Source organism: Primulina eburnea, chromosome 3, assembly GCF_022965805.1.
Source record: "Primulina eburnea isolate SZY01 chromosome 3, ASM2296580v1, whole genome shotgun sequence".
NCBI lineage: Eukaryota > Viridiplantae > Streptophyta > Magnoliopsida > Lamiales > Gesneriaceae > Primulina > Primulina eburnea.
The window spans coordinates 28,322,880-28,335,879 of NC_133103.1; the positions used below are offsets into that span (position 1 = coordinate 28,322,880).

General features: G+C 38.1%; 1 protein-coding gene across 1 annotated transcript; it reads right to left on the reverse strand.

Annotated features, from left to right (window-relative positions):
• Positions 1 to 7,228: 7,228 nt before the first annotated feature.
• LOC140827208 (uncharacterized) lies at positions 7,229 to 9,713 on the reverse strand. Its single transcript, XM_073189833.1, has 3 exons — positions 9,549 to 9,713; positions 8,146 to 8,918; positions 7,229 to 8,090 (listed from the first exon to the last, which is right to left on the reverse strand). Exons 1-3 carry the CDS (start codon positions 9,711 to 9,713, stop codon positions 7,229 to 7,231), a joined length of 1,800 nt encoding a protein of 599 aa, XP_073045934.1.
• Positions 9,714 to 13,000: the final 3,287 nt, after the last annotated feature.

Here is a 13,000-nt window from a genome sequence, read left to right on the forward strand (position 1 = left end):
AGTCGTCTGAGATCCGGAACCAGATCCTGCTCCACCTCGCAACTGAGGACAATTCTTCTTGATATGACCCATCTCCCCGCACTGAAAACAAGCTCCCGCGGCTGATCGGCATTGCTCCGATGGATGGTTCTTCCCACAATGCACACAAGAAACCTTCTTCTTACCAAAGCGGAAAACACCGCTAGACCGTGATCCAGATCCAGAAGAAGAAGAACCAGATTTCTTGAAAGACTGAGATCGAGGGCTCAAAGTACTCGGAGGTCTAGAAGAAAGAATAGCCCTACCACGCTGGATACTGATCTCTGCCTGGCGACACCGGTTCACTAACCCATTATAAGAAGTAGGATTATCACAGACAGTGACTCGATCAAAAATCTCCTGGTTAAGACCCTGGAGGAAATGGTCATACTTGGCCTCAGAACTGCCACTAATATGAGGGGCAAAGGGTAACAACTCGAAGAACTTCTGCTGATATTCATCAACAGACATACTCCCCTGCTTAAGATTCAGGAGCTCAATCGTCTTTGCCTGGCGAAGGGCTGGAGGAAAATACAGCTGCATGAAAGCTGCACGGAAATCGGCCCAAGTCACCCTACCCTGGGACTGAACTATCGGCGCAGAAGTCGATCGCCACCACTTGCGCGCACGGCCCTCGAGAAGAAAACTAAGGGTCTCCATCTTCTGCTCCTCGGTGCACTGGAATGCTCGGAAACAACTCTCCATGCGCTCTAACCAATCCTCAGCATCATCGGGAGTCTCCCCGCCAACTAAAGGCTTAGGCCCCATCTGAATGAAACGGTGCAAATCAAAACGCCTAGGACCATCCCGACGATGACGATGTTCACGATGACGCCTACGATCGTCCTGGTCACCCCAACGACCTACACTTCCCTGACTACTCTCATCACCAAAATGGTCAGCCATCGCTACAAGATAGAATAGGGAAAATGGTAAAATGATCCACGAAAATCCCAAAACAGAATCTATATCCCAAAATCATAAGCATGCTCTGATACCATAAATGTAGTGACCCGTTCCAGAATCACCTACTAATGAAGAACTAAGCATGCAATTAACTTAATTAATAATAATAATCAGAGATAACAGCGGAAATATGGCCGACGACAATAGTTATACAACCCAAACGAAAAATCCAGGACAACTCAAACTAAAATGAAATATACGGTACAACCATATCGAATCAAAAAGATACCGAAGAACTAAACCAACCAGCTACTCAACGTCCTCCTCCTCCTCCTCCTGAGCTGTCCAACCTGAGGCCTGCCCCGTGGGAATGGGGTGTCCAAGACAAACAAAACCGAGGACGTGAGCGATAAGAAACGCCCAGCACAAAAGCATGAGTATACAAGCCTATATGAAATGCACATGCTATGATATGATACCAGGGTAGTCAAGAAACAGGAGTAACAAAGGATCTCAAAATGCTCAGTCTAGAGGCGCCAAGTGGATAGTGCCGCGCGGTACTCCTCTGGGTCACTGCATCCACTACAAGAACAGACGTGGACCAAAAATGTCCCGGATCACCGAAGCCCTCCCGACCCGTCGGCCACTGTGTACTCTCGGTGTCCATGCGTCCACAAGACAAGACAGGGCTGAGCGGCCCCACAAGATATAGCTTATCTCGAAAGAGATACAGCTCAACAGTAAAGGCTATCTCGAAGGAGATACGGCTCAACATGAAATGCAACATGCATCATACAGCGTGACATAATAGCATGCATTATATGACATATATCAATGCACCACATAATCATGCAACACATATAAGAATGTATACTCGACCAGGATATCTCGGATAGTACTTTCGTACCTCAAACCAGCAGATCCTAACAATCAGTCCTAGACTCACGCCTGCGTCCGCAGTCAGCCCACTGGTGCCGCTAGCTCCAAACTAGAGCACAGCTCCGCTACAACACTAGTAGCTCCCCGCTAGTGCCCGAACCTCGGAAAAAGACTAGAACCTGTCAGAAACGACTGAAATGCTCTGGAACACTCTGAAATGGCGAGTCACAAATGAAGCCTCGCGCCTCTATTTATAGCCAATGTTCGGACGCTCCGATCCACTTCGGAAGCTCCGATCTGGTACACTTCGGACGATCCGAACCCACTTCGGACGATCCGAACCCTGCATGTCTTCCACGAGTACAGCCACCTGTCCCGGACGATCCGAGTCTTGATCGGACGATCCGAACCCTTCCACGTGTCCAGACACCTAGCTCGGACGATCCGAACCCTGATCGGACGATCCGAACCCTTCCACGTGTCCAGCCACCTGTCTCGGACGGTCCGAACCCACTTCGGATGATCCGAACCCTCTTCGGACGATCCGAACCTGGTTCGGTCTTTCCGATCCCACCGAAATATAATTAATCCAATAATTAACTCAAATTAGGAATCGGGTTACTACATTACTGAGAAGTATGATAAAATGGGGTCTGTCCCCATCACTAACATCAACCCAGGGCAATCGTAAAAGATCTCCTCTACTAGTGCTAATGCTCCATCTATGAACATGATAGTATAAGTGCTTTCCTCATACGGCTCCTCACTCAGAAGTACGATGGATGCCATGTTGCCCTGATTATCAATCACACACAGAAGATAATCGCCCCGAGGGGTAAGCAATAGCCCAGTATGAAAATACCGAAATAAAAACAACATGAATTGTAACGAATGATACATGTATGCAATGCATGATCAGGGTATATACACATGCACGGGAAATAAGTATAGCGGAAGCTGCACAATCAGTAAATGTAGCAAATAACAGCTCAATCAACAGGCAAGGCTCGGCTACACTGCCGTAGCGACCACTCCTCCCCAGTCTACTACCGTGTGCCGGTCAGCTCGCCCAGGACTACGGACGTACTGCGCCTTATCGGCCTACAACATCTCTCGGGCTAGTCGCAGCTCCGTACCATCCAAACAATCTCCTCGAATCCAAACACCATGTCGAAGGAAGTAAAAACTGGAATCGAGGCACAATATGCAATGCAATGTCATGTCATGCATCAGTGCTACATATATAGAAAATAAGTGTGTGTAAAATATTTTTGTTTTAGTGCATCGATGTTGTGTAATGTCACAAATATTAATCCATGTAAACAATTTAATGTCATGTAATTCACGTTCAACAAATATCAAACTTTACAAATACCTGTTGTATGTTACCCGGTAATAACATACCTTATTATGAATTTATTTCAACGAGTGGAATTTAGATCCGTAAAATCCTTGATCTATTATATAGAAAAGAATAGATAAATTTTAACTCCATTTACTTGGCTAACACTAGACACGTTAAATATAATTTGATACAATTTCAATTCAAACAACTTCAACAATAAATCTTTTAATTCATCTAATTAAAATTGAGATTCAGTAAATTTTCGTAATTCATAATTCCAAATTGTATATATTATATAATGTTATAGTCTTGCAAAATAGTCATGAAACTCAATTTATTAAATCACATAAAATTATAAATGTTCCTGATTATTATAATTATTCATTCTCAACTCAAGATTCATGACTTGTAATTCCAATATCATCAAAAGTCCAAAATAACAGTAAGGTATGAACACCCATTCTTAAATAATTTCTTAAATTCTTGTACAATGACATTAAGCAAAACATGTAATTGGATTGGCTCTTACATAAACTAGTAAGTTATATAAATATTCAACATTTAGTACACGAAATACACTAATGATTTCAAACATAAAGGTTGGAAAAAAAGTGATTCAATTGCTAAATACTTAGTATTTCTACACATACATTTAACAGCTTATATATATGTGTATGTGTACTAAATTTCAATAGTTGGCACATTATCATATATATTTATGGTAAGAAAATAAAAGTAATTTATGAAACCTTTCTTACCTTTCCCGAGACCTACAAGTGATGCTGGAGAATTTCTTCAGTGTATTATTATTGTTGGCTTATTATTAAAGTTTTAAGAGTTCAGTTCTTCAAAACAAAATTTACTTGAAAACATCTTCTTATATAGTTGCAATCTCCTTGTTTATTTCCTTCGATACCAAGTTTCAAGGATGCAAACAAAACTAATCATTTTGGAAGCAAGTTGCATTCTAGCAATTACTTAAGTGAAATTTGTTTTCACTATTTCACTTCTTGGAATAATATATTAGTATAGTTATATTATATTATTTTTACCCTTATCTTATCATTTAATTTAAATGTTATATTTATTTTATAATACATATATGTATAGTGGCTACGTGCTTGGCTTTCTTCCATACATGTATATTTTAATATGAAAAATATATATACATATAATTATTTTACATTCTTAACTTAGTTTTGGATATTTTATTCTAATTGATGTGACAATAAATTTCAAGGCCTTACACTCATCCTCCCTTTAAATAGATTTTGTCCCGAAATCGAAATGGTAATAATGTTATGACCATGTATTTGCAACAAATAACAATAAAATTCATACCTAATTGAACAACTGAGGATATAACTGGCGCATTCTACTCTCTAATTCCCAAGTAGACTCTCCAAATCCATGACGAGACCATTGAACACGTACTAGGGTAATTGTTTTGTTACGCAAAATTTTTTCTTTCTGATCCAAAATACAAATTGGTTGCTCGACATATGCTAGAGTTGGGTCTAATTCAACTTCATCTGGCGGCAGAACATGATTTGGATCTGGTTCATACTTTCGTAGCATGGAAACATGAAACACATTATGAATTCTTGATAATGCTGGTGGTAATGCCAACCGATATGCCAAACTTCCCACACGTTCTAGAATTTCGTATGGACCAATGTAGCGCAGTGATAATTTTCCTTTCATGCCGAATCGAACCTTTCCTCTGAATGGTGAAATTTTTAGGAATACCCGATCTCATTTATTGAATTCAAGCGGCCTTCGTCGTCGATCTGCATAACTCGCTTGTCGGTCTTGAGCAGAATTTATTCGTTTTCTAATCAAATGGATTTTATCATTCATTTCCTGTATCAGTTCTGGCCCAGTCAGTTGCTTTTCACCTATCTCATCTCAAAATAGTGGTGATCTACATTTTTTTCCATATAAGGCTTCAAATGATGCCATTCCAATACTACGTTGGAAACTGTTATTGTATGAGAATTCTACAAGTGATAAAGCATCTTGCCATCCAACATGAAAATCCATAATAACAGTGCGAAGCATATCTTCCAGAGTTTGAATAGTTCGTTAAGACTGGCCGTCAGTTTGTGGGTGATATGCAGTACTCATAGCCAATCTTGAACCTAATGCTTCTTGAAAACTTACCCAAAATTTCGAAGTAAATCTGGGCTCTCTATCAGAAACAATGGTGACAGGAATTCCATGAAGTCTCATTATATTGTCAATATAGAGACGAGCCATTTTGCTATAAGTGTATGTCCTTTCGTACGGAATAAAATATGCAGATTTTGATAGGCGATCCACTATAACCCATATAGAATCACATCCTCTTGAAGAACGAGGTAAATGAGTAACAAAAACCATTGCAATATGCTCCCAATTCCATTTCGGAATTTCGAGACTTCGAAGGAGTCCTCCGGGTTTCTTCCTCTCAGCTTTGACTTGTTGACATGTGAGACATCTAGACACGAATTCAGATATTTCTTTCTTCATTCTTTTCCACCAAAACTGGAGTTTCAAACATGCATACATTTTCTTTCCTCCTGGATGGATACTGTAACGGCTGCAATGGGCCTCCTCTAAAAGTTCTAGTCGCAAACCTGATTTTTCAGGAACAACTAGACGACCATTTAATCGTAGGGAATCATCGGCAACTATTTCAAATCCTGATTTGTGGCCATTGAGGACCAACTGTCTGGATTTCAGAATTTGTGCATCAGTCTTTTGTGCCTCCTTAATCCGAGAAATTAATTCGGGCTCAATCTGTACCGCAACAACATTGACGTGCTCATCATTAATAATGATATTCCATCCCGATGTATAAATATCTTCATGAAGTTGTGAAATTCGGACTGAAGTCATAATGACATCTTGGACTTTTCGACTGAGTGCATCAGCTGTGACGTTCACTTTTCCAGACTGATACTGATTCTCACAATCATAATCTTTAAGAAGGTACATCCATCTGCGTTGTCTTATATTCAGGTCCGACTGAGAGAATAAATACTTCAGGCTTTTTTGGTCGGATAGGATCACAAACTTTTCTCCACATAAATAGTGACGCCAAATTTTTAAGGCAAACACAATGGCAGCTAATTCTAGATCATGAACTTGATACTTGCTCTCGTGGGGTTTTAGCAGCCGAGAAGCGTAGGCAATCACTTTTCCGTGTTGCATCAAAACACAACCTAAGCCCTTTAATGATGCATCCGTGCAAAGAGTGAAACCACCCGAACCAGATGGAAGAGTAAGAACTGGTGCAGTGGTCAATCTCTTTTTCAACTCAAGAAAACTTGATTCACATTCATCAGACCAAATGAATTTCACATTTTTCTGTGTTAGGCGGGTAATCCGTTTAGCGATTTTTGAAAATCCTTCGATGAATCGACGGTAATAACCAGCTAAGCCCATGAAACTTCGAATTTCAGGAACATTTGTTGTTCTAGACCAATTAATCATTGCTTCTACTTTGCTTGGATCAACTGAGATCCCAAACCGTAATATGACATGACCTAAGAACACCACACGATCTAGCCAAAACTCACATTTTGACAATTTAGCATAAATTTGTTCTTTGCGAAGTATTTGTAGGACAATTCTCAAGTGTTCAGCGTGTTCCTCTTCAGATTTTGAATATACTAAAATATCATCAATAAAAACGATAACAAATTGGTCAAGAAATTCCTTGGATATGCGATTCATTAGATCCATAAATACTGCTGGAGCATTTGTAACACAAAATGGCATTACCAGGAATTCAAAATGACCGTATCTTGTCTGGAATGTTGTCTTTGGTATATCTTCGTTTCGTACTCGCAATTGATGATAACCGGAACGCAAATGGGTACTTGTTCTTTATAGTAGCTTGGTTCAGTTGTCGATAATCAATGCACAACCGCATTGAACCATCTTTCTTGCGTACGAACAACACTGGGGCTCCCCATGGTGATACACTGGGTCTAATGTAGCCTTTATTCAGTAATTCTTGCAACTGTTCCTTCAACTCCTTTAATTCTAAAGGGGCCATTCGGTATTAGAAATAGGAGTTGTCCCAGAATTTAATTATATCGAGAATTCTATTTCCCTTGTTGGAGGAAATTCGGGTATTTCGTCGGGAAAAATATCTTGAAATTCATTCACAACTGGGATTTCAGACGATGTTGATTCTACTTTCTCGGTGTCGACAGTATACACAAGGTATCCTTCGTTCCATTGGGATAATAAATGTGACATTTCCAAGGACGATATCAGGGGAATTTTGGCACGTGAACCCTTGTCATAGAAATTCCATTTTGTCCCAAAGTTAGGACGAAAACGGACTATTCCATGAAAACAGTCAATGGTTGCACGATATATTGTCATTGTATCCATCCCTACTATACAATCAAAATCATGCATCAGTAGAATAATAAGGTTCAAATGTAGTTCATTATCTTCACAATTCAACACACAATCCAGTATCATTCGAGTAGACATGATGATCTTGCCCATCGGAGTAGCAACCGAAATTGATGTAGGTAGTAAAACAGGAATCAAAAAATGTGATGTACTGAATGATTCAGAAATGAATGAATGGGATGCACCAATGTCAAATAATACTCGTGCAAGATAACCAGAGACAAAGCAATTACCTGCTATGACACTTCCTGGAGCCTCCTGAGCTTGGTCTTCAGTAAGTGCAAAAACACGGGCCTGGGGTTGGCTTGAGAAATTACGACTTCCCGAGGTTTGTTGCGGTGGTGCATATGACTGCTGCAAGGATTTGGCAGATGCTGTACCTCTTCCGGTACTAGATCCTCCACGAAATCCTCCTTGGAATGGTTGTGAAATATTTTTCTTGGATGGGAAAACCCTTGCATAATGACCTTCCTGACCACATTCCCGACAAGAGCCATAAACCCCGACACATTGTTCACTAAAATGCCTGCCTCCACAACGGTCACTATAGGGACCAGAATAAGTTGTTATTTGAGATTCACCCTGTTTGAAGATAACCACTAGAATTAGAAGAAACTGATCCAGATTCCTTGAACATCTTTCCTTTAGCTTTCAAATTTTTTTGGGTGGTTAATCTGTTATCGGTAGGAACAAACGAAGCACTTCCCCTCTTAAGTCCAGCTTCTGCATTTTTTGCGCTTTCGACTGCCTCCACAAATCCAGTAGGTAGTCCCAACACGACATAAGTATAAATGTTGTTGTTTATTCCATTCACGAAACGATTATATTTTGCTTTTGGGTTTGCTGCCACATGTGGTGCGTATTTTAGCATTGCAGTAAAAGTAGAGGCATATTCAGCTACAGACATATTCCATTGTCGTAGGCTGTTGAACTCATTCTCTTTTTTGGTATAGAAAGATGGTGGAGAAAATTGTTCAGTGAATTGAGTTTTGAAGACAGTCCAACTTACCTCGATTCCTTGTTCATCAAGTCCCATCTTGGCGGCTTCCCACCAATCTCTCGCACGATCCTTCAGTTGGTATAATGCAAGCTTATACTTTTGATTATCAGTATATTCCATTAAACTGAACAGGTACTCAATATCTTTAAGCCATGATTCAGATTTTTCAGCATCCTCAGTACCAAAGAATCTTGTGGGACGCAATTTTCGGAATCTTGAAACAATCTCATCCATCGTGATTTGTACAAATTGATCAACAAACTGCTCCACTGGATTTTCTTCTGTCATAGGAGTTTCTATATATATCCTAGGACGACCACGACCGCCTCCACTTCCTCGTCCTCTTGTAGCCATCTATAAAGGCCAATAAATAAATATATACACAAGAAATATTATCAATGTACTATATAAATCTACAAACATAAAATATATAGGTGCATAAAGGCAATTAATTAATTTTCACGTAACTCTCGTGAGACCATAAGCTTATGGAAGCATTTCCACCTATACTTCGATACTTTGAGCAATTTCCCAGTTATTTGCTCTGATACCACTAAGTGTGGGTCCCTTGATTCTCAACAATAATTATCATATATTATTTTATTTAATTACCGTTTTAACTTAGCAGCGGAGAATGAAATTTTAAAATTTAATGTCAACGTGGGCCCAGACAGTTCGTTTCAAAAGATATTCAATATTATATAGTATAAAAATATAATACGTATAATTATTAGCTGAGACACTGAAATTAACATGTTTACTAAATTCATATAAATATTTATATTGTTAATATTTGTCTTTAACCAAAACGCATATCATCCCTGATTAGTTCAACGTCATACCATTTTACATATTAGTGCTCGAATAAATATTACATAACAAAATATACCGAGCCTAATTATATATATATATATATATTTGTGCATCTTTATTTTAGCTCCTCCCTCACAGCATCTGAATCGGCCCGTATACTGACCAAGTCACCCTTACTGAGAAGTATGATAAAATGGGGTCTGTCCCCATCACTAACATCAACCCAGGGCAATCGTAAAAGATCTCCTCTACTAGTGCTAATGCTCCATCTATGAACATGATAGTATAAGTGCTTTCCTCATACGGCTCCTCACTCAGAAGTACGATGGATGCCATGTTGCCCTGATTATCAAACACACACAGAAGATAATCGCCCCGAGGGGTAAGCAATAGCCCAGTATGAAAATACCGAAATAAAAACAACATGAATTGTAACGAATGATACATGTATGCAATGCATGATCAGGGTATATACACATGCACGGGAAATAAGTATAGCGGAAGCTGCACAATCAGTAAATACAGCAAATAACAGCTCAATCAACAGGCAAGGCTCGGCTACACTGCCGTAGCGACCACTCCTCCCCAGTCTACTACCGTGTGCCGGTCAGCTCGCCCAGGACTACGGACGTACTGCGCCTTATCGGCCTACAACATCTCTCGGGCTAGTCGCAGCTCCGTACCATCCAAACAATCTCCTCGAATCCAAACACCATGTCGAAGGAAGTAAAAACTGGAATCGAGGCACAATATGCAATGCAATGTCATGTCATGCATCAGTGCTACATATATAGAAAATAAGTGTGTGTAAAATATTTTTGTTTTAGTGCATCGATGTTGTGTAATGTCACAAATAATCCATGTAAACAATTTAATGTCATGTAATTCACGTTCAACAAATATCAAACTTTACAAATACCTGTTGTATGTTACCCGGTAATAACATACCTTATTATGAATTTATTTCAACGAGTGGAATTTAGATCCGTAAAATCCTTGATCTATTATATAGAAAAGAATAGATAAATTTTAACTCCATTTACTTGGCTAACACTAGACACGTTAAATATAATTTGATACAATTTCAATTCAAACAACTTCAACAATAAATCTTTTAATTCATCTAATTAAAATTGAGATTCAGTAAATTTTCGTAATTCATAATTCCAAATTGTATATATTATATAATGTTATAGTCTTGCAAAATAGTCATGAAACTCAATTTATTAAATCACATAAAATTATAAATGTTCCTGATTATTATAATTATTCATTCTCAACTCAAGATTCATGACTTGTAATTCCAATATCATCAAAAGTCCAAAATAACAGTAAGGTATGAACACCCATTCTTAAATAATTTCTTAAATTCTTGTACAATGACATTCTAAGCAAAACATGTAATTGGATTGGCTCTTACATAAACTAGTAAGTTATATAAATATTCAACATTTAGTACACGAAATACACTAATGATTTCAAACATAAAGGTTGGAAAAAAAGTGATTCAATTGCTAAATACTTAGTATTTCTACACATACATTTAACAGCTTATATATATGTGTATGTTTACTAAATTTCAATAGTTGGCACATTATCATATATATCTATGGTAGGAAAATAAAAGTAATTTATGAAACATTTCTTACCTTTCCCGAGACCTACAAGTGATGCTGGAGAATTTCTTCAGTGTATTATTATTGTTGGCTTATTATTAAAGTTTTAAGGGTTCAGTTCTTCAATACAAAATTTACTTGAAAACATCTTCTTATATAGTTGCAATCTCCTTGTTTATTTCCTTCGATACCAAGTTTCAAGGATGCAAACAAAACTAATCATTTTGGAAGCAAGTTGCATTCTAGCAATTACTTAAGTGAAATTTGTTTTCACTATTTCACTTCTTTAAATAATATATTAGTATAGTTATATTATATTATTTTTACCCTTATCTTATCATTTAATTTGAATGTTATATTTATTTTATAATACATATATGTATAGTGGATACGTGCTTGGCTTTCTTCCATACATGTATATTTTAATATGAAAAATATATATACATATAATTATTTTACATTCTTAACTTAGTTTTGGATATTTTATTCTGATTGATGTGACAATAAATTTCAAGGCCTTACACTCATCCTCCCTTTAAATAGATTTTGTCCCGAAATCGAAATGGTAATAATGTTATGACCATGTATTTGCAACAAATAACAATAAAATTCATACCTAATTGAACAACTGAGGATATAACTGGCGCATTCTACTCTCTAATTCCCAAGTAGACTCTCCAAATCCATGACGAGACCATTGAACACGTACTAGGGTAATTGTTTTGTTACGCAAAATTTTTTCTTTCTGATCCAAAATACAAATTGGTTGCTCGAAATATGCTAGAGTTGGGTCTAATTCAACTTCATCTGGCGGCAGAACATGATTTGGATCTGGTTCATACTTTCGTAGCATGGAAACATGAAACACATTATGAATTCTTGATAATGCTGGTGGTAATGCCAACCGATATGCCAAACTTCCCACACGTTCTAGAATTTCGTATGGACCAATGTAGCGCAGTGATAATTTTCCTTTCATGCCGAATCGAACCTTTCCTCTGAATGGTGAAATTTTTAGGAATACCCGATCTCATTTATTGAATTCAAGCGGCCTTCGTCGTCGATCTGCATAACTCGCTTGTCGGTCTTGAGCAGAATTTATTCGTTTTCTGATCAAATGGATTTTATCATTCATTTCCTGTATCAGTTCTGGCCCAGTCAGTTGCTTTTCACCTATCTCATCTCAAAATAGTGGTGATCTACATTTTTTTCCATATAAGGCTTCAAATGATGCCATTCCAATACTACGTTGGAAACTGTTATTGTATGAGAATTCTACAAGTGATAAAGCATCTTGCCATCCAACATGAAAATCCATAATAACAGTGCGAAGCATATCTTCCAGAGTTTGAATAGTTCGTTAAGACTGGCCGTCAGTTTGTGGGTGATATGCAGTACTCATAGCCAATCTTGAACCTAATGCTTCTTGAAAACTTACCCAAAATTTCGAAGTAAATCTGGGCTCTCTATCAGAAACAATGGTGACAGGAATTCCATGAAGTCTCATTATATTGTCAATATAGAGACGAGCCATTTTGCTATAAGTGTATGTCCTTTCGTATGGAATAAAATATGCAGATTTTGATAGGCGATCCACTATAACCCATATAGAATCACATCCTCTTGAAGAACGAGGTAAATGAGTAACAAAATCCATTGCAATATGCTCCCAATTCCATTTCGGAATTTCGAGACTTCGAAGGAGTCCTCCGGGTTTCTTCCTCTCAGCTTTGACTTGTTGACATGTGAGACATCTAGACACGAATTCAGATATTTCTTTCTTCATTCTTTTCCACCAAAACTGGAGTTTCAAACATGCATACATTTTCTTTCCTCCTGGATGGATACTGTAACGGCTGCAATGGGCCTCCTCTAAAAGTTCTAGTCGCAAACCTGATTTTTCAGGAACAACTAAACGACCCTTTAATCGTATGGAATCATCGGCAACTATTTCAAATCCTGATTTGTGGCCATTGAGGACCAACTGTCTGGATTTCAGAATTTGTG